Source organism: Verticillium alfalfae, genomic scaffold (genome assembly GCF_000150825.1).
Source record: "Verticillium alfalfae VaMs.102 supercont1.10 genomic scaffold, whole genome shotgun sequence".
Lineage (NCBI taxonomy): Eukaryota > Fungi > Ascomycota > Sordariomycetes > Glomerellales > Plectosphaerellaceae > Verticillium > Verticillium alfalfae.
Genome location: NW_003315029.1, coordinates 1,244,654 through 1,270,009, shown reverse-complemented (window position 1 = coordinate 1,270,009; position 25,356 = coordinate 1,244,654). Strand labels below are relative to the sequence as shown.

Here is a 25,356-nt window from a genome sequence, read left to right as displayed (position 1 = left end):
GCCAATTGGCGCTATATACTTTCACAAATCCGACATGTTGACCCCCGTTCCCCACAGCTCTGCAAAATACAAAAGTGCATAGACATACGTATGCAAGTAAAGAGCGCGGTCTGCGGGCGTTGAGAGCCGTGACGAGAACGGCCTGTATCTAAGGTCACACGACGGAAACGAAGGAAGGCAAGAATTTCAAATGCCTTCCTTTCAATGCAATCCAGTGCAACGAACGATACTTCTTTCCCTCCCGGTGCTGTGTTGGTATCATGTTCGAACTGGAATCCAAATGGGTGTGAATAAGGACGAAGGCGAAGAAAGGGAGAAGATGGCATAAGGCCAATGTGGTACAGCCGTGAGTGTCAAGAGGGCACGCTCGGCCCTGCCAAGCGGGGAAAGTCGTCAAGTGGCGTAAGGGTTATCTCGGGCTGGTGAAGCTTTTGTCGACAAAGAAAAGAGGCCGATAGGGCAGGGTATGTAGGTATCACGAAGGAGAGGAATTCGAGGTCATCACTGACCGAATGCGGCATGCGCTTGATGCGCTTCTTGGAGAGCTGGCGCATGTCAGTACACGATATGATTCGGTAGAGAATTTGACTTACTGTGCAGGACGCTGAGCTGACCCGCACGACCTTCACACGCGATCTGTAGGCTCGATCCATCGATAAAGTCAAGGACCACGCTGTTCGGCAGCTCCTGAATCTCGACATCTGGGGTATAAGGGTTGCGGAAGTCACTGAGGTGGTATCTCTTAACACCGACGCCGCCAGTCTTGCCCTTGTGCATTGAAGGAGCTGTTGTGGCGCTAAGAAGTAGAAATCCCTGAGAGTCTAGGCACATTGTGCGGCGTTTCCAGAGCAGATTGTCGGGAAACTGGACGTTCACGTCACCGATGTAGGCCAAGACTGAGGACTGTTGCTGGCTGTTCTCACGAGTGACGCCACGTGCAGCCATCGTGTCGGCCAGAGTTTCTTCTTGAACGGTGGGAGAGATCGTTGTGGGAGAAAGGACCTTGCCGCGGCTGGCACTGAGCGACGACGACAGGCGGCGCATGAACCTACCAGCGCGACTCTTTTTCTTGTCGCTGCTCATTGACTTGCTATCATCGCCAGATCCGCTCGTTTCCGTAAACATGGAGGGCGACATGGCACCGGCGGCTGCGTCTTTGCTGATGGAGGAGCGTCGACTGCTGATCGACAAGCGACGTGGAAACCCACTGTTGTGGTGTGTTGACGGTGGGCGCGAAGAGGGTGAGCGCCCGGGGCTGAGCGGAGTTGACCCGCTCATAAGGCCGTCGCTGGTAGCAGTGGTCAAGGACTTACGGCGCTCCTTGATAAAGTCTTTGACGATGCTGAGGGAAGAACGGCGCGGCGTTTCGTCCTCATCATCATCCTGTGCCTGGGACATGCGCTTCTCTCGCGATGCCCTCCTCTCCTGAATCGTTTCGCGGGGAATGGAGGCGGAAACCAACTCGGCCCGCTGGTGGTTTACCTCGAGGGGAGATATTTTGAAGTCCAAACGATTAAACTCAGCCGGATCTTTCGGCGCTTCGAGCGAAGCAGTAGCTTGGCTAGGGTCTCGCACAATGCGTGCGGTCACGGAAATGGACTCTGGACGGCCACGCGGCATCGAATCTGGCGATGGAATGATGGGTCCTTCAAACATGGACAGCCTGCTGGCGACAGACGTCGACCTCTCACGTCGGACCCTTATTTCTGGGGATGCGTCCCGTGACTCTGAGACGGCCGTGCTGGGAGGACTACCCCTCTGCTGGCGGGTCAGAGAGGTGGCACGATCAACGACAGAGGGAGACCTAGAAGGCTCTCGCGTGCTGTTTTTACGAACGGAGAAGAACTGTGCCGACGGCGCGTTGATGCGGGACAAAGCTTCGCTGTTAGCAGAGGAGCCGGAAAGCTGCTCAAGAGCCTTGATACGCTGCGAGATCTTGGAACCCATTTTGCCGGTCTTGGGGGCGAGATGTTGGTTGCCCAACTGCTGCTGGGTGATCTTGTGTAGATAGGCCGCGCCAGACGAGAAAGATCGAGCCGAGCTCTGCGAAACGTCGGTTGGGGTGAGAAGATTTCCACGCACGGGATTTGAAGTCGTTCGTACAACACTGCGCGGACTGCCCTTCGTGCTACTAACGTTGCCCGCGGTGGTCGCGTGCCTCTGTGGACTGGGAAATACCGGGGTGATGGGCGATTTTGAGACAGACATGGGCTGTGCTTGTTCGACCGTAGCTGACTGAAGTTCGTTCATCAAGGATTCGTCATCGGAGAGATGAAACTCAGACCGAACCTCTGGTGTGTCGAGATCGGTGCGGATGGGCTCGATGGTCTTGCGCTTGGAGTGGCGTTTCTTCCCTGCAGTCGCTTCAACGTCTGCCTCTGATTTTGTCGATAACGAGTGCGCGGGAGGGACATCGTCAGAGGGGGGTACGATGGTAGGGACCTCGAGTACAGGCGATCTCGGGCTGCTTTGCTCGCGGCTGGAGAAGCGCGACGTTGGAATGGCAAGGCTCGGTGATTGAGGGGAAGTCGGGGTTTTTGGTGGCGCTTCGGATTCTTCAGGTGAGGTCAGCCTGGCAAGCGGCGCGGCGACATGGCTTGAAAACTTGGAGATGGGCGGCGTCAGGGGCGTTCCCGAGTCTCGTTCGATTGATGCATCTTCGGATACTTCTTTAGCATGACTACTTTCTGGAGCGCTCTGCTCCTCCGACGGTCCCGAATGGGAGCTGGGCATGGGAGTCATCTCTATCGGTACGGTAGCAATGTCCGCAGTAACAATGACGACTGCATCTGCCGAAGGAACACCGGCGACTTCTGGGCTCGCCTTATCCACGTCATTATCAGCTGCTTCGCCCAAATGGATACTGTCGGCTTCATTCCCCTCCTTTCCGGCCCGAGATTCTCGAACAGTTTCATCAGTGGACTCGGACAGCGAAGAGGCTTTGGTCGACTGTTCAGGTTCAGAAAAAGTAACGAGCGGAGAGGTGGGCCGCGAGTCACTGCGCGTTGACTCGGATGGGTCCGTCTGCGTGGAAATAGCTGAGGCGTCGCCGGCGAGGCCGGATTCGTGAACAACCGTAGACAGCTGATGTTCCGCTTGTTCAGGTGTTGTCGGGGTCTCGCCGGCGGTCGCTTCATGGATGACATGGCGAGTTTCTTCCACTGGGCTGTCGGGTACGGGAACCGCTGTAGGCTGCAGGGTCAGTTGTTTCCGCTTCTCACGCATCTGCATGGCCTTCATAAGCCGTGCCTTCTCGGGTGTCATGGTCTGCTTGACCGAAGCGGAGAAGGTGGACAGAACGGGAGACTTCATTGAGACGCCAGAGCTTGTCGCGGGTCGGCCAGAACTCGGAGGTGGGCGCATCAGTTCGTGGGTTAACGTTGGTGACGTTTCGGGCAGTGGGATTGATGCTGCAGTTGCGACTTCGGCAAGCTCGTCGTCGTGCTCAACAAGTTCATGTTCATTATTGTCAGGCATGTTCTTGCGCTTTCCGTCTTTAGAGTAGGAGCGGGACTTGAAGCCTGCAGGCATTTGAGAAACGGGTCGAAAGGTGCCTGCTGTTTTGGGGCGGCCACTGACATCGAGCGACGGCCGTGGACCGAGCTTGACCTTGGGCTTTCCGTAGGGGTAGGAGGAATAGCTGTATAAGTCAGGGCGCGCCGTTTGGGACGACATCCGCCTTTCACTGTCGTCGGTCGGTGACGTTGGCCGTGCAGCACCGACAAAATCTGGCGGTTCAGACGACGGAGAGAATTCCCTTTCTTCGGGAGACGACGCCAGGTCAGCGTTCAAGGTGACAGGGGGCACAGGCGCAGGTGTTTTGGGCGTTGTCGACGCGTCTGATGGATCATCCTCATTGAGTCCCGTGTCATCCTCGTGAACCACCGATTGTCTCTTGCTGGCTCTTTGTTCTTCCTCTTCCTCCTCAGCAATCTCCATTAAACGTCGCCGTCTGAGAGAACTTGTAGAAGACGAGATGGATCCCGAGGCAGCATGCAGAGAGCAAGCAGCCGACAGCTTTGTGTCCTTTAGTTCTTTGGCGGTCGAGATCGAGAAGGTAGTATTGTAAGGCGCGAACCTCTCGCATACAGCATTGAAGTGGACGGTCACTCGAGCTGCAAAAATACCCTCAGTTATGATCCTTGAAAGGAGGGGGGGGGCATCGTAGCTACCTTGTATGAGCCGGGAGGTGTCTTCAGGCAAGTACTTGATGATGACATTTCGTCGGCGGTATCGTAGAAAGCCGTACAGGGGCGAGTTTTCCTCAAACTGGGCAATATTGTTTCGCATCTCAACTATGCCACCGTTGCCGCGACTGAGGACGTCGACTTCATCTCGACTGGCATATTTGAGGAGGAACCTATGAAACTTCTTAGCCAGGGATTTCAACCATGTCGATATTACGAGAACCATACCATCCTCCTGGCTCGGCCGCAGCAGCTTCGTGTGCCTCCTTGATCAGGCTTCCGTCAAGCCCGTTCAACGACATGCTTGCTAGGATTGGTGAGCCGAGGCTTGCCACCGGCTAGTTGTCGGCAAGTGGTAGGCGGGATCCAGTATCTGCTCTTCGAGCTAACGTTCTCGGTACGGAGGGAGGAAGATGCCAGGCACGTAGCATAAGCTTGGTCCAGGGCTGTTCGCAGAGCACAGGAGAGGGGCCACGCGCATGGGAAGCGGTCGAGAAGCTCGGGAAGGGACTTCAGAGACGGAAGCTTCTGCAAGTAAAGAGGCTTTCTGTGGTGCAAGCTTCGGAGTGTATCAGCAACGTGAGCGAGTGGTGTTATGGCCGGCGGATGTCGAACGAAGAGGAATGCACTGGAGGCGCTGGCTGGAATTGGGGGGATTAGGGGTGGATCGGGGTGATCTCATCAGATGCAATGTACGGCAGCGTTGTTAAGCAAGAAAAAAAAACGAGAGATGCAAGGCAGCTGGACAAAGAAACAGAGCAAGAGTGATAGAGCGCTCTCGTGATGGAATTCAGACGTTGTGGTGTCTGCTGGACATCGAGGGGAAATCGACAGTACACGATGGACCAAAAAAATGAGGGTCGTCGGACAGAAACACGACAGATGAAGCACTGGGCAGACAGGTGGATTGGTATTGGATGTCACTTCCCAATCTCCAGAGCGGCGGGCCGGGCTGGCCTCCACTCTAGTTTAGGGGGCAAGGACGGTGCTTGGCGAGAAAGACAAAGATTCAAGGGTGGACTACTCGCACTAGTGCTGTAATTGGCAAACACTCTCCCTGCGAGCTCGGGCCTCCATGCATGGTTCTCTCGTTATGCATGCCACCATCCATCCCATACCATCTTCTCTTGCGCACCTGTCCATGTTTAGTGTGCCGTCAGCTTGAGCCTTACAGTACGAGGCGCGTCCAGCTGGTGCTTTGAAGACTTCCATACCAAGTCTGCATTCTCGCTTCCTCAGTGTCAAAAGAAGGCTTACGGAACAGTCGAGTTATCGCCAGCCTACCTTTGCTCTCTTCGACGACTTTGCACCACCTTGGCACGTGGCGCATGGTGCATGAAACAATCCCCCATCCAGGCGTCAACACGAGATTAGTTGTCCATTTCGCATCCCCTCCTCAATGACGGGACCCCAAACAGATCTCGGGGGATATGGAGATTTTCTCAAAACACGGTCGTCTCATTTCTTCAGGACAATACTGCAATCCTTGTTTCGAGGGAAATGTGAGTAGATTGCCGAGCCGCGCTTGATTGACGATACATGCCACTCCGGGTTGCAGTTTTCCAAGCTGGTGTCAACGGGGAGGCGGGAGACATGTTGCTTTTCCCTCCGCGATACGGCAAGAACAATTTTGATCGGCTCCCGCAAATTCGGTACTCCTCGCCGTCAGCGCGTACAGTACTTGGGACGTCTCAAATATTGAACTAGAAGCTGGCAAGAGACATGCGTCACAACCACCCGTCTCAACAATTCTGGTTTTGACACGAACCACCATTGCTTCTGCGTGAACCTTCTCGTGGATGGCCATGACCATTGCGCTCGGACCTTGCAGAAAAGAAGTTTCTCCATTATCTTTGGCATTATCCTTGACTTTGAGAGCCTTGCTGCGGCTCCACGCAAGTCCAATCCGCTCCTTGCCAGCGATTCAAACTGCTCCTCGCTCAATAGAACAGCAGCCGAACCGCTGACTGCGGGAGACGCGGCTCGTTCCCACCATGATGCAGAACTCTCCCGGGAAAAAAAAATGCTGACGAATCCCAGCTTTGAAAATGAAATCGCCCAAGCTTGCTGTCAGTCCACAAGGACAGTAGCGTCCTGCCGACTAACATGGCTGAACAGGGTTGGGATGAAGACGTGCGGAGAGCAGTGTTGCTAAATGGGGTCAAAGCGGCTGTACAAAGGAGGGGTACACACCAGGGGTTCAGGTTCTCGTCAGGCCGCGCACTTCGATCGTACAACGGCAGGTTCAAAAGTTCAAAATACGCCTTTGGGCGATAGAAAGCTATGTAGAACGTCTTTACAAGAGCATACTGGACAATACTGAGAGGAGCCATTTCCTTGGGGAATTCCATACGCCGTTTCCATGCCTTCGTTATTTTCTGCTTCACAAATTGCACGGTCCGCTGATTTATTGAGAGCCCCCGACAGCGCCGGGAGGCGGTGCCTCGAGGTCGACAGCCTCGAGCTGGGCACGCTGGTCAGCGCTTGATCTGACCAAGTTGCCGAAGTACTTGAGTGCCACCTGGCTCTCCTTTTTGACCTTGAGCGTCTCCTCTCGGCGGATGCCAAGGTCCTTGACACTTTGGTCGAGGCCAACGCGGAGATTGTCGGCCGGGATACGGAGCACCTTGCGCACAGACGACGAGATGCGTGTCGAGTTGTCGTGGACGTAGTCAAGGGCGTGAAGCTGTGTCGAAATTTTGTTCGACAGGCGGTGGGGGAGGGAATTAGGGATCTGGTTGACAATATAAGCTGCAGCAGAGATGGCTAGGACACATATTAGCAACACGATGTGGCGAAAAGGGGACGAGGGTGGGCAAGACTCACCGGCGACAACGAGGCTCGGCAGGATGAGCCTACGCAGATTGTCATTGCTGACGAGTTTCGCAGCATTGACAGCATGATCCATCCATCCATTCAGTCCAACGACCCGCGGCACAAGGGCACCCGCCAGCGTGAGAGCCATACCAGTTCCTGCGACCTTTTCTTGCTGTTGGAACAGTGTAGGCCAGTCAACAAAGTCCCATAGCTCGGTAGGTACGTCGACCTGCCTGGCCATGGAGTCGCGTTTTCTCTTGAACATGACGTCTGGTCGGAAGGTAAGGTTTTGAAACTCGTCGCCGACGTGCAAGATGCCAAGTTGCTTGATTGCGTTGACCCCGCCGACCGTCCGATCCCGGGCATGCTGCTCACACAGAGCAACCGACTCAGAAATGTGAGCCATCATGGCCTGCTTGAGCTCTGCCGCATACTCGAAGGCGCTAAAAATGCCAGGGTACTCGACACCATGGTTGTTGTCGCCAGCGTGCTCGATGGCGGAGTTCAAAGTGCTCCTGGTGTGGTCATAAACCTCTTTACATGTTTGTTCGATGGTCCGATCAATCTCGTCGCCGACCTCAGACTTGGCTCTCCTGCTGGTCTCAAGCTGAGGCTCAATCTCGCGCAGCTCAGCTGTGACTCGATCAAGCTCTCCTTGTGCCACGTCGGTATTCACATTGGCTAGAGTGTTGACGTCGTTGAGAATATTGAGCAGATACGTCTTGGCCGGCGCCAACTTGGACCTGGCGCGCTTTTCCAAGACGAACCTGCGCAGAGACTGCTCAAGGTGTTCGAAACTGCGAAGTTTCTCCATGTCCTTGCCCTTGCCCTTGGGGTCATCGCTGGGATCATCACCTCCGCCGCCGCCGCTTGCGCCGCCGCTGCCGCCGCCGCCACCGCTAGGGCCGCCTGGAGGCGGACCGGTAGGGATAGCGTTGCTTGACACAAAATGCACGAGCTCCGACGCTTCCTTTCCGGTCTGTGGGCTGAGTAAGTCAACTTGATCGAGAATCGTCTTCTCACACCTCGCCTTGTCCCGGATGACGTCAAATCCGTTGACGACCATGAAGAGATAGGCCTTTTCCTTAGCTGCTGCCCAGATGAATTCCTTGGCAGTTATGGTGAAATGGTTGGCCGCTGAAACAACAAATACAACAACGTCAATCTCTTCCTGACGCGCAAAAACGGCTGTGGTTTTGGTTGTGTCCGAGTTGAGGCCAGGCGCATCGATGAGCGCAATGTCCACCACGCCATTGTTGAGCAGTGATTCGTCAATGGTCCGCACGTCCCGGACGTAGACCTTACATAGGGTGTAGGTAACGTTGTCGAGAACAATATCTTCGAGTGCGGCCAGCTTGAAGACGTCATACGTAGATTCATCGTGTCGATCGTATGTTGCGTCTTTGTGCACGGCGTGTACTTCTTCCATTCCTCCGTTCTCCCTAGCGTCCAAAACTTCACAAAAGATGGATGTGCATGGCTGCTGGTCCTCGGGCAAAATCTTTCTCCGCAACAGCGCGTTGCAAAAGGTTGATTTTCCCGCGTTCAGGTCGCCAGTGACGAGAACCTTGCTGGACGTATCTTCGATGCGATCGCGCAGACTCATGAGGTGTCGGATGCTCGAACTGATCTGACCATCCAGTAACGATGCAATGGAGCTCTTTTCAAGCGAGTGAACGAGCTCTGCCTGGTGCAGCGCTCCCAGCTTGAGGTCGAGCTTTAGGATGGAAAAGTCTTGGGCGATTTGCGGTGTTACCAGCCGTGGCTCGTCTGCTGTCCTCCTCCTATCCTGGGCCTTGCTGGATTCAGCATCGTCGTGCGCGTCAGCGGCTGTGGTCATGGATCGTCGTAGCATCGGCGGCGAAACGGGCGAAGATGGTTCGGAGCTTCGGGTGTTGCCCATGGTCGACTGGGCCTGAGAGAAGCCAGGCCGCGTGGGACCTCTCGGCGTTGCTGCAACTTCGGTTCGTTGGACAGTCGGGTAGTGCGCGGGCCATTGGGCGTTCATCTCCTGAAGTTCCCTGAGGAGCTCGACGACCTTGCTGATCGAGCGACCGAGCGCCGAGCGATGTGCGTTGTACCATAGCTGGTAGACGGCGCCGGCTGGCGAGCGGCGGTCGACATCAGGTTGCGTGGCGTGGTTGAGGGCAAGTCTTGTGTTGTAGTCGCCATCGGCACTGCCGCCGTAGCCAGAGTCTTGGTCAAGCATCGCCTGGAGATGAGCGGCGTGAGCAGATGTTGAACCTGTGCCAACGGTCATGAACTGCGGTCGGCTGGTTGATGATGCCGAGGATGGCTCAGGCGCGCTGGGGGTCGCCGCAACGTCGCTTTCGACCTCTTGGCCCATTGGGCTCTTGCCCTTCCCGGAAAAGTAGTCCTGGCTCATAGTTGTAGTTGCGCGATTGAAGACGGCATTGTCGGGGGCGTTTGTAGGTTGAAGGATGTATCGAGAATGTTTTGCGTCTGGTACCCAGTCCCCAAAGGCATTGCATGATTCTGGGTCCAGAGCGGCAAATTTGCCCCACTATATGATAGATACCGGTCGCGATTGGTCAACGTCCTGCGGTGACGCTGACAGAAGGGCTGGGAAGCGTCCAAGCAGGTTGCCAAGGTAGGTTTATCTTATCACCAGCCGAATGCTGATGCGTGCTTTGGCGACCCCACGTTCATTGGTAGAGTGCCCCCAGAGCCAACTTCCTGGCTCCATCGCCAGGCTTCAAGCATACACAACTACCCATCTCGACCGCGCCTCGTGGATACTCGACCTTTCTATTCGTGTTGCCATTTACTCTACTGCCACAATGAATGTAGGACACTCTGCCCGCGCCGCAGACTCTCAAAGGCACAGAGTAGGCTCGATGCTAACTTGGGCTGCATAGATCCTGGAATACATGTTCGGGAAGCGGATGACGCCAGCGGAGCGCCTGCGCAAGAACCAACGCATGCTCGACAAGGCGATTCGCGAGCTCGACCAAATCCGAGTCAAACTGGAGAAGCAGGAGAAGACGCTGGTTACGCAGATTAAACAGAGTGCGCAAAAGGGACAAATGGGTGCTTGCAAGATTCAGGCCAAGGATCTCGTGCGTACGCGAAGGTGGGTTCTCTCGGTATCAAGGCCAGATAGGAATGGGCTAACATTATTCAGATATATTGAGAAATTCTATTCGATGCGCAGCCAGCTGCAAAAGATCTCTCTCCGCCTACAGGCATGATTACCCCGCCAATTTCACATGTGCGTGTCAGCTAACCTACGTGTTAGACCTACCGCACAAACGAGCAGATGATGCAGGCGATGAAGGGAGCTACCACTGCTCTTGGCAGCATGAACCGTTCGATGAACTTGCCGGCCCTCCAACGAATTGCTATGGAATTTGAGCGGGAGAACGATGTCATGGAACAGAGGCAAGAGATGATGGACGATGCCATCGATGATGCCATGGATGTGGGTGAGGAGGAGGAGGGAGAAGAGGTGGTTGAGCAAGTGTTGGAGGAGATTGGCATTGATCTCAACTCCGCGGTACGTCAACTTGATCGAATGAAGCCTTACTACGAAACTGACCGGTGTGGTAGCTCGGCGAGACCCCCACGGGCGTGCAGTCAAGCGCAGTACCGGAACAACGAGTTGCGCAAGCCATTGGCGGCGAAGGCGGCATGGGTGGAGGCGGGGCGGACGATGATCTACAGGCACGACTTGACAGTCTCAGGCGGTGAGGACTCTCTATGCATTGGTGGAGCTAGCCAGCAGAGAGTGAACGGTAGTCATGAACTTGCGGGCGGTGTTTTGGAGTACGAGGATTGTGCCAGGTTGCATTTCAGCTGGCGATTTGCCTGTTGTGCTTGCGCCGAACGAACTGATATTCAGTTGTCTCTTTGCCTCTCATCGTCGGGAATAGTTCAGATCGCTTCCAGAATAGTGGTGGCGCAGTCTTCAGTGATACCGTGCAGCGTCTTGAGTCGCCAGTTCTACCGCTGGACGGGACCCATGATGTGAACCTTGCATCAGCGTTGCCTGAAAAATCTTGAGGGGTGTCGCGGGGGAGCAGGAGACTCCACAGGGCTGGGACGTGGTCACGTATTTCGGACAGGGACAGAAGGCCGAGGATAACGCCTGAATTGCGCCTTAAGCTCCGAGTTGAGGGCCCATATGCTGTGCTGAAAACTTTCCAGAGGTACAATGCAACCTTGCGTTGGCCAAGCTTTCGAGAAGAGGCACAGGTGGAGGCGTCCTCACCCACCAAACCACCCCCGCGCTAGGCGTTTTGGAGTCAGCGCGTACCACCGGGGGTCGCAATCTGGCAGCATTCGGAATGACCCTGATTCTGACGTCCATCTGCTTGCTCCCGCCGTCCAGCAGCGTCTCTCATATGACTGCGATCTTGCCACGTTTGTATTTCGTCAGCAAGCAACTCAAGCCCCCAGTATCATCCATCGCTGCATTCGTTGCTTGCATTCTTGGTGAGACCCAAAGTTGAATGGTTGCGTTCGCCACCTTGTGGCCCAAGCTCGTTGCGGTAAGCGCCTCCCTTGCACAGTCGTGTGAGCTTAGCTTGCTCGATTAGCCATGCCTGCCTTGTACCTGGCACTCGGTTACCAGTGCAATAGCTGCCTACGTCACCTGTGGCCGTCTTCCATGTTCCAGGCGACACACTTGGTCTTCTTCTTCGTCGCCTGTACCATCACGCTGTTATCCAAACATATACCAGTCTCAATCATCTTGTTACGACTTTCAACCACATATTCATAACATCCTCCGACAACGTGGTCCAGAACCTCTCCGGTGGAACACACCTTCCATCTGCTACGTTCAACCCTCCCTACCCCACCCAACGCTAGTATTGCTTCACTGCCACTCCACTACACACCACAGTACATCCCCCTCATCCCTGGCTCTCTACTCCAACATCAGATATAAACCACAAACGGGGTGCACTGGTCCTATATCACATCGGTTGGCTGCCAACCTTGAAGGTGCTCTCTTACTGATCAGACTGCTTCAGACACTTTTCCCACTCACACGACACGACGGGAAATCAGGGCAGACGGTCGGGGCCCCGACATCCTATTCGGACGCTTACCGAAAGACCCGCGTGAAACCCCCCCTTCTTGCCGGTCGGCCACGCTCCTCATCCATCTCACCTGGACACCAACGCAACCCCGCATCCGACACAAACACACAAGCCCGTGAGCGCAGCGCCCTCGCCCCGAACGATCTCGCTCTGTCCTCCTTTCGAACCACAAAGCTGGCAGGCAACAAGCGCCGCAGCCTCTCCAACCAGGGAGCTGGTCTGCTGAGCAGAATGTTCGGCGGCAGCTCAAGTCCGGCGGCCTCGAAGGAAACCAAAGACATCGATGGTCAAGTCGACGGCAGTGGCAAGGCCCCCTCGCCCGACGCTGGCCCGGTCAAGGTTGCCGATCAAGCCGCCAGCGGCGATAAGAGGAGCGGCAATGGCAGCCCACCTGGCAGACAAGACACTGGCGGGTCGGCGGACAAGAAGCGTCGTGCCAGCGGCGTCCAAAGCAAGGCTAGTAGTCTTCTGGCATCGGCCAAGCAGACTCTGAACTTTGGCAGCAGTCATTCTGACGCTCCCACTCAGAGTCCTTTGCAGAGCTCGCAAGCAGGACCCCGCCCTCGGCGGTGCTCAAGGCCTCACACACTCGGCGGCGAATCTCCACCCTGTCCCCGATCGACATTTCGTGTCGGCGTTGGGAAGATAGGAACAGAAAATGCCGTCGGACCATGGAGGACACACACGCGTTTCTCTACAACTTCTTGCAGACGCCGCTCCAGCCCTCGACACCAAGATCAGCGAGCTCAAGGTGGATGACAAGCCCGCGCATCACGAGGTGGTCGAGACGGATAATGGCTACTTTGCCATTTTTGATGGTCATGCCGGCACCTTTGCAGCTGATTGGTGCGGCAAGAAACTCCACATCCTTCTGGAGGACATTATCCGGAGAAATCCAAACATGCCCATCCCCGAACTCCTCGACCAGACCTTCACGACAGTCGACGCACAGCTTGAAAAGCTGCCGCTTAAGAACAGCGGGTGCACGGCTGCCGTTGCAGTCCTGCGCTGGGAGGATCGGGTCCCGAGTGAGCGGTCTGCCACTGGATCTCAGGCCATTGCTCCCGCCACGGTCGCTGCGAGCAAGGCCAAGAGTTCCGAGGACGCGGCCACCGACAACAAGACGGACGCTGCAGCCGAGGCGACACACGCCAAGCTCAAGGGTGCCGCTTTCCGCCAGCGCGTCCTGTACACGGCTAACGTGGGTGATGCTCGCATCATTCTCTGCCGATCCGGCAAGGCGCTGCGCCTTTCGTACGATCACAAGGGCAGTGATGACAACGAGGGCGTTCGCATCTCCAAGGCCGGCGGCCTGATTCTCAACAACAGAGTCAACGGCGTCCTGGCTGTGACGAGAGCGCTCGGCGATACCTATATGAAAGATCTCGTAACCGGCCATCCGTACACGACGGAGACGGTCATTCACCCAGAGAGTGATGAGTTTATTATTATCGCCTGCGACGGCGTAAGTGGTTTCTAGAATGCCTTTTGAGATGATTGACTAATGAGCACAGCTCTGGGACGTCTGCTCCGACCAAGAGGCGGTGGACCTCGTCCGCAGCGTGGAGGATGCCAGCACGGCAGCAAAGAACCTCGTAGACCACGCCCTCAACAGATTCAGCACGGACAACCTGTCTTGTATGGTGGTGCGGTTTGACAAGGCGGCGCTCCTTGAGAGCCAGAACGACAAGGACAATGCCATCGGCGTTGAGCTCGCGACCCGCAGCGGCAAGTCCAGCGAGGCTGACAAGATTGTGCGGGACACGAAGCAAAAGATTCTCGACGGCGACGTGCCTGCCGTTGGCGTTTCGGCCAGCAACAGCGGACGCGGACAGGATCCTGGCTCGGCACCGGATGACTTCAAACCCACGACACTCGACGGAACGGTGGAGGAGGAGCCAGGTCCTGCTGACGCTGCTGGCCCGGAGGAGACCTCTCCCGAGGTGAGCACGTCGGCAGAGAATGCACCAAACACCGCAAACGCGGTCAAGGAGGAATTCAAGGGTAGCACGTAGACCTATTCTGGCCCATTTTTGGTGCGGGTGATCAACAGGGCAGCAGGACCGGTTCACGTGTGGCAATCCTGCTATTCCAGCGAAGAGGCAATGGGACATATAAAGGGGGCTGGCGGTGTCTGGGCCGAGGGTGGATCTGCGTGCAGAGGCAGGACAGAGTTTAAAGGATTGCTTGCGCTCGTTGCGTGTACAACTTTCACCCTATGACGCGATGACGAATACGGCCCAGGGTTCGTTTTTATGCATACAAGCTCAGGGCGCCAGACATCAATGTGACATGAGTGACCAGTGGGGCTGTCTGCCGCTGACGAACAAGACATGGAAGGCATGTATTTTGTTGCAGGTGATCAGACAAAACATTGTGCTGTTCTGGCCGTCATGTGACCTGTCACGAGGCCTCGAGGATGTTCCTGCGTCAACATTTGGCCCTTGCGAGCTGATTGTTGCTGTTGAGGCTCAGCGAACCTGACCTGGGGAAATGAGGGTCCTCGTGACCAGGCTTGTCCGGAACGAATGGAACGTGCGAGCTCTCAGCCCTCCTCTCCTTCCTGGGGTCGAGCAGACGTCGGGCCCGTAGTCCTCGTGATTGGATACGCGGGGATGTTGGTTGGAAGGTGGAATGCCGATTACCTAACACTGCATCCCGTAACGGCAGGTGTCATGCAAGTGCATCGTGCTTGGCTTTGAGAAGGAAGGCGCAGAGCAAGAACCACTGTCCGTGGTTGCAAAGGCTGCTGCCATTGGAGGCAAGCGGCCGACACGAGAAGAGAAAACAGACACCCTGCTGTCCTTTTAGCTCTTGCTTCTCAGCGACTTGCCTTGCCTTGGACCACAATCTCTCAGCGAGAACACGGCTGGCTGGTTGACTCCTAAACGACCACGGCATCCTTCGATTGGGGAAGGGCCCTCGTTCATCAAGACAACGGGAACGCGCCATAGCCATTGGGGCGAACCACACGAATCACACGCGACAGTACGACAGGAACAGTGCGACCCCGCATCAGACCGACAAAAACCACTGCCCGGCGCTCGGGTCACGCTCTCTGGGGCCCTTCGCTACAACAAAAAGCCCATCGTCTCCCGCCCCAGACCGACCCAACCCCTCCTTAAACCCGCTGCAAACCGATCTCCCCCGACTCTCGCGACTCGCGACTCGACTCGACCCTACCATCACTGCAGCCATTCCGACTCCATCCCACGAATCCGGAGCCTCGTACGCCCTGTCTCTTCTGGTCGCCCTTGCTTGTCGCCGGCCCCATTGATTGACCGGTACCCGCCGTCATCATGGCCACCTATGGCGCCCAGGCACCCAATGCGACGAGCCCGGCCTCCTCATCCGGCCCGTCGCTGCCCGGCGGGAGCTCCTCTACCGCCGCCGCCGCCGGTGCCAGCGCAGCCAGCGGAGCAGCCGCGCCTGGCAGCACCCAGGCTGCCCAGCATAAGCGCGTCTATCAGGCTTGCATCCCCTGCCGCCGGCGCAAGGTGCGGTGCGACCTCGGCAGCGTCGATAATCCCCACGAACCGCCCTGTGTGCGTTGTCGCCGTGAGAGCAAGGAGTGTTTTTTCAGCGCCACGAGACGCAAGCGCAAGACCGAGGATGGCATTGACATCAACGACGACATTGACGCCGACGATTACATTATGCGCAATGGCCGAAAGCGACTAAACACCAACGATAGCCAGCATGTTCCCGTTGACCGCTCCGTCTATAACGATGTGCCCCTGACCCCCGGAGGCAGCCTCGGCAGGGAAAGGCCGTTGTCGCGTCCCGATGGTTCCCGCCTCGCTGCGACTCCCAGCACGACTGTCAGTCAGTCTGGCAGCAGGCGCGTCGGCGAATATGCCGCGGAGGAGGAGTCGAATGCCCATATGGAGAATAGAGAGGCCCAGGACGTGCTGCGCACCGGTGTTTATGGCCCGCATGATGCTCTAGACCTGCTCTATAAAGCGGCTACAGACAAGTAAGTACCGCACCTCCCCGACACGGGACGCCTCTTGTGCGTGCTTGTGCGTCTACTAACAACCGGGGCAGCTCACTGCCGGCCCACAAACGTCACGAGAGCACGGCGTCGCTTACATCCATCCAACAACCGCTACCCCTTGTCAACCCCAATGTAGTTGGAAGACCGACACCGCCTGGCCGCCGACCGACATTCTCCGTCAAGCAAGAACAGCAGCCAATAGACCCCAATCTCGCGCGGCCTCGCGATCTTTCCGCCGAACCTGGTTATGCCAGCGCCGTCAAGGCCTGGCAGAGGTTCAGGTTCGTCAGAGCTGGCTGGTTCACCGCACAAGAGGCCATTGAATACATCGACTACTACTACGAGTACCTGTCGCCGCTGACGCCCATATCCCCACCCACCTTTCGCAACCCTGCCTCCCACTTAACTCTTCTCACCGAAGAGCCCATCCTTACAGTCACGCTGCTGACCATCTCGTCACGCTACCGAAAGATCCCTGGCACCGGAGGCCACTGCCGTTCGCACGCCATCCACGAGCAGCTATGGAACTACCTGCGCGGCATGATTGAGCGCTGTCTGTGGGGCCAGGAGGCCTTTGGTGGCGGGTTTGTGAGCATGACTACCGGCGCTAGTGCCCCCGGCGTTGCTGCTGCAATTGGAGGGGAGGACCAAACCAGCAGCACGGCGCCTTGGCGCGGCATGAGAAAAGGCAGCCTGCGCACCCTGGGAACCATCGAATCGCTCATGATCCTGACAGAGTGGCATCCTCGTGCTCTGCACTTTCCCCCGGACGAGGCTATCGACGAACTGATGCTGCCGTCCTACGAAGGCGGCGACCTCATCAGCACAGACGAGAACGGTAATCAACGCCCCTCTGCCGGCATTGGCGGCCGGCGCATCGAGAGTTGGCTCGAGCCGGCGTGGAGAAGTGACCGTATGTGCTGGATGCTGCTCAGCACGGCCAACGGCCTCGCCTACGAGCTGGGTGTCTTTGACGATATCGAGGAGATGTTACGCAGTGGCGCCATTTCGCGTCCCGAGTATGAGGAGGAATCGTACCGCCAGCGTGCGAACCGTATCAAGAGGCTGCTGCTCATCTACCTCTCCCAGCTTGCCGGTCGACTTGGCTGGACAAACATGGTGCCCGAGGCGTTGCGCAAGAGCGACCCAGCCGTCTCCCGCAAGCGGCCTGGCGGCTCTGTCGAGGGTGGCACGACACCCGGCACGAACCCGTCGTCTTTCTCCAACGCGTTCAACTACATTCCCGACCTGGAGCTCGACGACCAGATGATTCACTGCTGGGCTGGCATCAGCAATCTCATGTTTCTTGGCAACGAAAAGCTTTTTCGCAACCGGAGGCACACAACCGACATCATTCAGAGTGGCAAGTATACAGAGCTTCTGCAGGAGTTCAGGCCTCTGCTGGCGGACTGGTACAAGGAGTTTGAGCGCTTCCGCTTGCCGCCCTTCATCCGCCACGTCCTGACGATCGAGTACGAGTATGTGCGTATCTACGTCAACTCATTGTCGCTGCAAGCTGTCGTTGAGCGATCGGCGAGCCATGCAGGAAACACTGTGCACGCGGCCCAAGGCGGGTCCTTTGCTGGCGCAGCTCAGCTGTCGCCCCAGACGCAAAACTATTTTGGAAAGCTGCCTCTCGGTCAGCTTGGCGGCTTTGGTGCAACCGACCAAGAGTGCATCAGGGAAGTCATCAGTGGGTGTCGCAACCTCCTGAGGACTGTGGTCGAGGGCCTGCTACCTGGTGACTACCTGAAGCATGCGCCCGTTCGGACGTATTTCCGCATCATCAGCGGAGCCATGTTTTTGCTGAAGACGTTTGCGCTGGGCGCCCCGCGTTCCGACGTCAAGATGAGTATTGATTTGATGGACTCGACGGTCGAGGCACTACGAAATTGCGTCGTCGACGATGTTCATCTCGGCATACGTTTTGCGGATCTGCTCGAGTCTCTCACCAGCAGGCTGCGCACCCGATTCATCCAGGCCCCTACTCTCGGGCACTCCGGGGGCGACGGCCGCAGCCCGGAACCCACTGCTCATGGCGTTCACGGGCATGGGGCCAACGGCGAGGGCCAAAACTGGTCTTCCCACGCCAACAGGCTCCGTGATGGACTCAGTGCACCAGGTATGTTTTTTTCCTTTGCCGGGAGGCTGTCGCTTGTTGCTGACCGCTTCTTGCAGATGACATCGCGGCCAATATCTCGGCGACGCCCTTTGACGTTAGCGCCGGGAACTTTCCATACCCTTCGGGTTCAGCCTCGGGTCTCAACCCCTCGACACCGGCACCCCCCATCGATCACCCAACGGTGGACATGTTTGATTCGTCCGAATGGGGGAACCCGGGCAATGAGATGTGGTACCTGCCGCCAGGTGCGGCCTTCTTCCAGAACATGGAGAACGGCGTGGCCATGACGTCCGAGGGGTTGAACGTTGGCGGGGTCGACCTACTGGAGTATATGGCCATGGATCCGCAATTCCCGGTCATGGACGGGGCAAACTATGGTGCATGAGCAGATGGGTATCACGTGTATTTCGTCGAGGCCTTCTTCCCGGCGTGGCGTGGCGTGGCGTACTACAGGACTTGGGGTGGCGTTAGGTATGATTTCGTAAAAGCTCTCACGGTTATGAAAAGCGAGGATGGACCGGGACAGGTCGGCCACTAGCGCCAGGGATATGAACAGTTAGATGAAGGCATCAATCAGCATGGTTCCAATGTTCGATTCCGCAATCTGCTCCGTCATGTTCCCGCCTGAACGTCTGCTGCCCCCACGTGACGCCATTTTGAGAAACGATATCCTTTCGATTTTCCGACGTGCTCTCTACAACAAGCTCTGCCACAGGGCGCGCTGGCGTGTCCTGTCGAAGCCGGGTGCGATCGTTTCTCCCCCTCCCACTGTGCCAGTGCCCGGAGAATGACCATCATTATGAATGAGATACCCCCGCCCCGCCCTCATGATCCAGACGCCTTGGCTCGCGAACGACGTAGACTCCCTCCTCCTGTACGGATGCGATCCTCCGACTAACTGATGAGACCCTTCTTGTTCTTTAATAAATGGTTAGCGGGATTGAAGCATGCACGCGAGACCGCCGTGCTAGGCAGACGAACCAGGTGGTCCCAGAGAAGCTTCGTAAGCGTCTCGGGCATGGAATACAGGTCGATCGAGAACTCGCCGGCTGGAATCCGTCAGCGCTGCCTGTGAGGCACGAGAGACCAGGCCACTCACCGTCCACGTCACTCTTGATGAACATGCCCTCGGTCCGGTTATCGTTAATGATCTGGATCACGCGCAGCAGGTCATCCTCCTCGAGGCGTCCGAGGCCATCAGCAATCTTCTCATAGTCGTACTTTTGGCTGGCCTTCTTGGGGCCGGCGGCACCAGCGGCGCCCTTGCGCTTGGCGCGGTCCTCGTCGTTGGGTAGAGGTCCTGTCTCGCGGAGAATCTGCTGGAGCGCCTGGCTTGGATTCTTGAAAGAGACTGTGTGCTCAGAGACGTAGTGGTTGGATTGGAAGTTGAGGTCGTGCGGGATGGACTGCTTGGACTTCTCCGTCGTATAGCAATCAATGACCATCTCAAATTCTCCCCAGCCTTCGTTTTCGCAGGTGAAGGGGGGTTTGGGGAAGGCTTGTTGCCGATTAGCACAATATGGTATGCCGGCAGTCGCCACAACTAGACATACTTTGCGTTGGATTCTCAAAGGAAGGGTGAAGGTTATACACAACCTTCTGGAAGCAATCGGCCGTGTGTTCCTCGCCTGCCTCGTCCAAGACGAAGATGGAGACGGACCATTTCCTCATGGGAAAGCCCTCGACCTGCGCCGGTTTGTCGGGCCTGTGTCGTGGTCGCGTCAGTTGTGTTCCCTGGCAGCACTCTACCTCGGTGAAGAGACTTACATGACATTTTGGTCCGTCACGAGGCGGATTTTGCGCTGCGACACGACAAGACTTAGCACTCTCGGGCTCAACCATGAAGCGGGTGGCTTTGCGCGTCGCGCGCTGGTGTGGGATGGGGCGACTGGGACTCGGAGGGAACGGGAACGCAGAGATTGAGGTTCAATTGATTGAGAGGACATGATTGAGGATAGCAGTCTCCTGGGCGTGTTCGCTCCAGTGAAGCGGCTCCAAGGATAAGCTCCCGCCCTGTGCGATAGCGCTTTGCAGAAGATGTCGATCCATCTCAATTGGGCCGACACGGCTGTGCTTCACTTTCCAGGGTTTCGTCTTGGTTTGTAGAGTGTATCGCATGCAGCGGCAGGAGGTGAGAGCACCGTGGAAAGGTCGGCCGCTGTCGCGGCGCGATGGGCGCTTACCTCTACAATCATGTTGGCCGCGTTGTGACCTTCCCTCGGAAAGCGCGTTCTTGTGTGAGTTATTGGGTGGTCTAGCCACAAAGTCTTGTCTCGTCGTGGCGTCGTAGATCGTGTTCGCTTTCGTGATATGGAGGGCGTGGGTGATGCGGTGGGATAATCGTGTCGTCGAGAGGGAGAAGTTGGCTGGACAGGTTGCGTGGTGACGTTGGAGGAGGGAAGGCTGAAGCCAAAACTGCGCCACTATCGCCACACCCCCATGACATACCAACCGCCACACCCCCCTCACCATTTTTTACGCCAAATACACAAGTCAACGCATCAATTTCACAATACTTGCACCTCAGCGTGCGCACTAGCTTTTTTGTCTTCTTTTTATTGATTCAATGTTCATGGGGAATGGTGTCATTGGGGGTGGGAATCTATCTACACTGCCTGGTGGGCGGCAGGTCCGGCTGGTAGGACAGGGTTCTGCCCCACGACATCCAGAGAGCCTCACCATGATCAGTTGTGTGCGCATCTCGCAGAGCTCATTGGCACCCCATGGGAGTCATTTTGGCATCAGCGATTGTCAGGGTAAAAGCATCAGCGATTGTGTCGACTCGCAACGGTACGTGTGATGTGTGAGTGTGTGTATGTGTGTGTGCGTGATGGGAGGGTGTCAGGGGAATGTTGATTCTGGGACTCAGGGGCCTCGTCCTTCAAGGACCATCTTAGAAGAGTACGAGGGTTTACGACTGCTCTGCGGCGGGGGTCTCGGTGGAGGCCTCGCCATCCTCGGCCTTCTTGAAGAGCGCCTCGTTGTCCTTCTGCGCCTGGAGGAAGGCGTCCTTGAAGAGGTTGGCGTCTGTGACTATTAGTGAGTTGCTTCCAAGGTAAGAGAAGAGCACGGCCACATACTCTCGGAGTTGGCAAAGCGGATGGCAAGAGTAGCAGCCTCGGGCTCGCCCTCGCTGACATCGGCGGCAGCGTTCCAGACCCAGCTGCGGTCAGAGCCGACGTTGGGGGAGAGCTTCATCTCGGGGACGACTATCGTATCGTTAGCATAAGCAACACAGCAAGGTGGGAGCTCGACTCGACGCACTGTAGTGGTTGGCGCAGACCTTGAGGGTCTTGTCGCGGCGCATGACGAGACGGGTCTTGCCATTCTCCTTGTGCTTCAGCAGACGGACGTCGCCAGTGCCGCGCTCCTTCCACTCGCTGGACTCCTTGATGAACTTGAACAGCTTGGCGCGCATCTTGAAGAGCTGTTGCTCAGACTCCTCGTTGGTGGCAGTCTCGACCTTCTCCGTCAGCTTGTGGACGGGCTCAAAGTGGACATCCTCCGACTCGGGGGCCTGATCGTCATCAGCGGCGGCGGCAGCGGCCTCGCGCTGAGCCTTGTTGCTGCCAGAGTTGTCGCCGCGGTCCTCGTCCTCGGGTTTCTTCTCCTTCTTAGCGCCTCCTCCAAACATGCTGAAGACGGAAGACTGGGCCGTCACGGGCTTGTCGGCCTCGCCGGTGGACTCGGTGGCGGGCGCATCGGCGGTGCCAGTGGCGGGGGCCTCCTCGGCCTTGGGCGCCTCGATCTTAGGCTCCTCGACCTTGGGCTCGGTTGCTTCGGGCGCAGACATGATGTTCGGTCGGGAGGGGGGGATTTGTACGTTCGGGGTGCTTGTGGTCCTGCAGCGCGAACGAATCTCGTCAGTCTCCGGACTCGGTAGCCATCACCGCCAGATTTAGGCGCAGTGCCCCTCCTTTTCACCCCAAAATGTCTGATGGTGGGGGGGCAGAACGTGTATCGACGTAAATAAGGAGGAGCTTGCAGCATGGGTAGTATCTGTACAATCGAAACTTACTGTGGTAAAGGTGATTCGTAAGGGTCTCAGATAGCTTCCGCAAACGTGATGGAGGTAATCGCTGCAATGTTTTTCAAATGGATGTCAGGTCGAAGTGGGCGAGCCAAAATGAGGCAGCGATCGAGCCCCTCATTCACAACCTGCGATTAAGTGGGGCCTTGCGTTCAGCGCACTGTCCCAATTACACTGACCCGGGTTCGAGTGACACACCTTTCGAGCGAGGTACCTACCTACCCACGCTCTCACCCACGCGGGGCCGCGACTTGTTTTCCCTACTAACGGCAGCTATCGTGGGGTCGCCGACGGACCTGCCCTGCCCTCCAGTTTGCCACCCTGATCCCCCTTAGTGAGTCTTGTGAGCAGTCGGTCAATGGCAATCACGCGATTCAACCAACGGATTACATTTCATTGCTTTTATTAAATTCCAACGAACCCAGACTTTCGTCTCGCGGCCCAGAAGCTAGGCAAAACTCGAGGAAAGACGCCAGCCGTGAATGAGTTCCTTTCCATGGGTACGCCAGGGCAGGCATGCATAATCTTGCCTTCAAAGTCCACTTTCAAGCTCTGGGTCCCCTGCATCGACAGAGGAGGGGTGGGTATGAGAGAAGAGAAAGGCGGCTCGAGATGAGCCTTTCGACACACAGTAAAGTGGTTTGTATGGAGTGACAGTAAAACCTCCCATATTGCAAAACCGAAACACGTAAACGCCATGTCGAAAACCCTAATCAGCTACTTCGCCCAGCGGCCCTAATTCGTGTAATCATGTCGACCCTCATCGAAAGTCGTGTCAGTCACAGCACTTTTTTGACCACCGGGAGCTGCCTGGTTGGCACGCGGAAACATCGCGATGTGTCTTCCGGCGTGACTGACCAGCCTTCTGGATCTCGCCACGTCTTCTGGCGAGGAATACTCTCGCCTTCTTCTCGTACTCGGCGTGCTCTTCCATCTTGCCTTGAATGCGGAGCCACCAAAGGCGCGACTGAATCTGAGCAGTGACAACAGAAAGATCAAGCTTGTCGGAAAAGTCTGCCGTCCTGTGCAGCCGTTCCGTCAAGTCGAACTGAATCTCGTGCCACTTTTGGACAACGGTATACTTGAGGCTGTCCGAGGCCCCTGTTCCGTAGTCCGAGACTTCCTGAGCCTTGACGAGGGCCTGCTCTCTCAGGCTGCTCGTTGCCTCCGAGGCTGTGCTGGCTAGGTCAAACAGCAAACGCTTGCCGCCGTGGAGTGCTTCTGTGAGGATTCCCCTACCAAAATCCACCTCGAGTGTCTCGTTGATCTTCGGCCTGCGATTTGTGACGACGGTGACCGCTACAACACCATAGGCATCACGCTTGGGAATATCGAGCACAAGACCTTCGTCGACGGAAGAAAACTTGGTCTTGACTATCTGGCCATCACGAAGGACGTCAATCGTAATGGAATCCTTGTTGAGCCAGGTGGTCTTTGTGCCGACAGGTATTTTAATCAGGATCTCGTGCTGGCCATAAAGTTCGGCCGTGCAGACAATATTCCCCTTACCAGCGTCGGGAAGTATGTCGGGGAACAGGTTGGAAAATGGCATCAGAGCAACATTCCCGGGTGTAGCGACAATGCGTGGAATGTCAACAGCTGTGCTTGACGACGTGAGATTGATGACGCTCGTAGTTTCAGATGTAGAATCAGGAACCAAGGTCGTGAGGTCGGCAATCGTGGTTTTGGGCAAGCTCACGTACGGCGCGGGGCTATCTGAATGATTCCGGTAGAGATAGCTGTCGAGACCATACACCAGACCAAGCACGAAGATGGCGCTTAGGATTTTCTGCAGGATACTCGCGGCCTGCGAGTCGGCGGCGATCGAAGCCTTGATCACCTTCTTGCCAGTCATTACCACACGGCTGTAGAGGCCCTTTTGGATTTTGGACCGTTCCGCTAGGCCAGTGAGGTGGGCAAGATTTCGATTCATCTGACGCGGATCGATGGTGAGGAATGAAGCCAGGTCGATCGGCATTGGCATCGCTGGATTGGCAGAGTTCGAAGACTCGAGACGGAGATGTATAGCCGACGGGTCAACATACTTCGACCAGCTGACGGCGGACTCGTCGAAGCCCGGTGCGCTGGAGATGAAGATGCACGGGACACCATGGCGGTTCATGAACCCCCAAGCGGCATCGCGCGTTCGGAGGGTAGCCTCACCAGCCTGATCCGTGATGTAGAAGACGGCGATGTGGGGCAGGTCGTAAGTGGGCTCAACGATGGGGCCGCTGTTGGCGGGGTGGGCCGAATTGTACGTCGTGCCATCCTCAAGGGCCATGGTGAAAATAGTCTCGCCGGGTAGCGAGTCGGAGACGTAGACCGTCTCTTCTGCATGCGTGCACGTTTCAACCTTTATGTTTGTGGGGAACATTTTCACAAAATCCTCATAGGGCGTCGAGAGGTTGCCAGGCATTGTGTTGGGCACTACGTTATAGATGCCTTCGCCGCCGCCGACGGGACGGATGAGGCTTGGGCTGTGCGCGTTGAGGGCAGTGGAGATGCGACGCAAAATGCGGTGGCGCGGGCTCGTGTTGCCGACATACAGCACATGAAGGGGCCTTTGTGCTGACATGGCCAAGCAGTCGTGATCCATGGTCTGTCGGATGCTGAGTGTTAGGCGCTCGGGGATCTTGGGGAGGTGCATGTTCTTGGCGACAGTGGCGGCCTCGCCGATGGTCAACTCCCGAATGGTGTGCATGACCTCGATGTTGGCGGCTTTATCGGCACCGGCGTCGGTCTCTGCAAAGTTGATCTGCCTCCCGATGTTGGAATAGTGGCGAAACTCGTCGTCGGCAGTCATATCGCAGGAAGATGAGGGGCTGCTGAGACTCTCCTCCACATATGCGTGTGATTTCTTCTCCGCCTCCTCATCGTGTTGGTGTCGTTCCTTGTCTTGCTCTTGCTCCTCGCCATCGCTCTCCGAGTCGGTATCGAGGCCCTCGCTCGACTGTTCCGTGCCAGCCAAACTGTGAACGTCATCGGTCTGTGTGTATTCATACGAGTCGAGAGACTCGGCAGGGCCGTCCGGGCCATCATGGCTCTCGTCGTCGGTGTTGATAAACTCATAAGCGGATTCGCCCAAGATGGTGTCCTCGGCCTCGTTGGCCTTGGTGCCCATTTCGGTGGGCGTCATG

The 25,356-nt window shown here is 56.7% G+C and overlaps 8 protein-coding genes across 8 annotated transcripts; 3 read left to right on the top strand and 5 right to left on the bottom strand.

Annotated features, from left to right (window-relative positions):
• Positions 1–501: 501 nt before the first annotated feature.
• VDBG_07832 (conserved hypothetical protein) lies at positions 502–4,489 on the bottom strand (the record flags this gene model as incomplete). The annotated part of the gene is made up of 4 exons (XM_003002327.1): positions 502–545; positions 594–4,115; positions 4,173–4,360; positions 4,416–4,489. 4 exons carry the CDS (start codon positions 4,487–4,489, stop codon positions 502–504), a joined length of 3,828 nt encoding a protein of 1,275 aa, XP_003002373.1.
• Positions 4,490–6,594: 2,105 nt separating this feature from the next.
• On the bottom strand, positions 6,595–9,390 carry VDBG_07831 (transmembrane GTPase fzo1; the record flags this gene model as incomplete). The annotated part of the gene is made up of 2 exons (XM_003002326.1): positions 6,595–6,953; positions 7,014–9,390. 2 exons carry the CDS (start codon positions 9,388–9,390, stop codon positions 6,595–6,597), a joined length of 2,736 nt encoding a protein of 911 aa, XP_003002372.1.
• Positions 9,391–9,805: 415 nt separating this feature from the next.
• On the top strand, positions 9,806–10,715 carry VDBG_07830 (DOA4-independent degradation protein; the record flags this gene model as incomplete). The annotated part of the gene is made up of 4 exons (XM_003002325.1): positions 9,806–9,811; positions 9,884–10,084; positions 10,264–10,521; positions 10,575–10,715. The coding sequence occupies 4 exons, from the start codon at positions 9,806–9,808 to the stop codon at positions 10,713–10,715; spliced, it is 606 nt and encodes a 201-aa protein (XP_003002371.1).
• Positions 10,716–12,301: 1,586 nt separating this feature from the next.
• VDBG_07829 (protein phosphatase 1A) lies at positions 12,302–14,085 on the top strand (the record flags this gene model as incomplete). The annotated part of the gene is made up of 3 exons (XM_003002324.1): positions 12,302–12,599; positions 12,781–13,535; positions 13,585–14,085. 3 exons carry the CDS (start codon positions 12,302–12,304, stop codon positions 14,083–14,085), a joined length of 1,554 nt encoding a protein of 517 aa, XP_003002370.1.
• Positions 14,086–15,369: 1,284 nt separating this feature from the next.
• On the top strand, positions 15,370–18,574 carry VDBG_07828 (conserved hypothetical protein; the record flags this gene model as incomplete). Its single annotated transcript, XM_003002323.1, has 3 exons — positions 15,370–16,046; positions 16,118–18,189; positions 18,246–18,574. 3 exons carry the CDS (start codon positions 15,370–15,372, stop codon positions 18,572–18,574), a joined length of 3,078 nt encoding a protein of 1,025 aa, XP_003002369.1.
• Positions 18,575–19,083: 509 nt separating this feature from the next.
• On the bottom strand, positions 19,084–20,384 carry VDBG_07827 (conserved hypothetical protein; the record flags this gene model as incomplete). The annotated part of the gene is made up of 5 exons (XM_003002322.1): positions 19,084–19,238; positions 19,289–19,687; positions 19,743–19,894; positions 19,957–19,991; positions 20,373–20,384. The coding sequence occupies 5 exons, from the start codon at positions 20,382–20,384 to the stop codon at positions 19,084–19,086; spliced, it is 753 nt and encodes a 250-aa protein (XP_003002368.1).
• Positions 20,385–20,941: 557 nt separating this feature from the next.
• Positions 20,942–21,982, bottom strand: VDBG_07826 (ran-specific GTPase-activating protein; the record flags this gene model as incomplete). The annotated part of the gene is made up of 3 exons (XM_003002321.1): positions 20,942–21,216; positions 21,270–21,398; positions 21,454–21,982. 3 exons carry the CDS (start codon positions 21,980–21,982, stop codon positions 21,101–21,103), a joined length of 774 nt encoding a protein of 257 aa, XP_003002367.1.
• An 864-nt stretch (positions 21,983–22,846) lies between these two features.
• Positions 22,847–25,355, bottom strand: VDBG_07825 (conserved hypothetical protein; the record flags this gene model as incomplete). Its single annotated transcript, XM_003002320.1, has 1 exon — positions 22,847–25,355. One exon carries the CDS (start codon positions 25,353–25,355, stop codon positions 22,995–22,997), a length of 2,361 nt encoding a protein of 786 aa, XP_003002366.1.
• Between the last annotated feature and the right edge of the window lies 1 nt (position 25,356).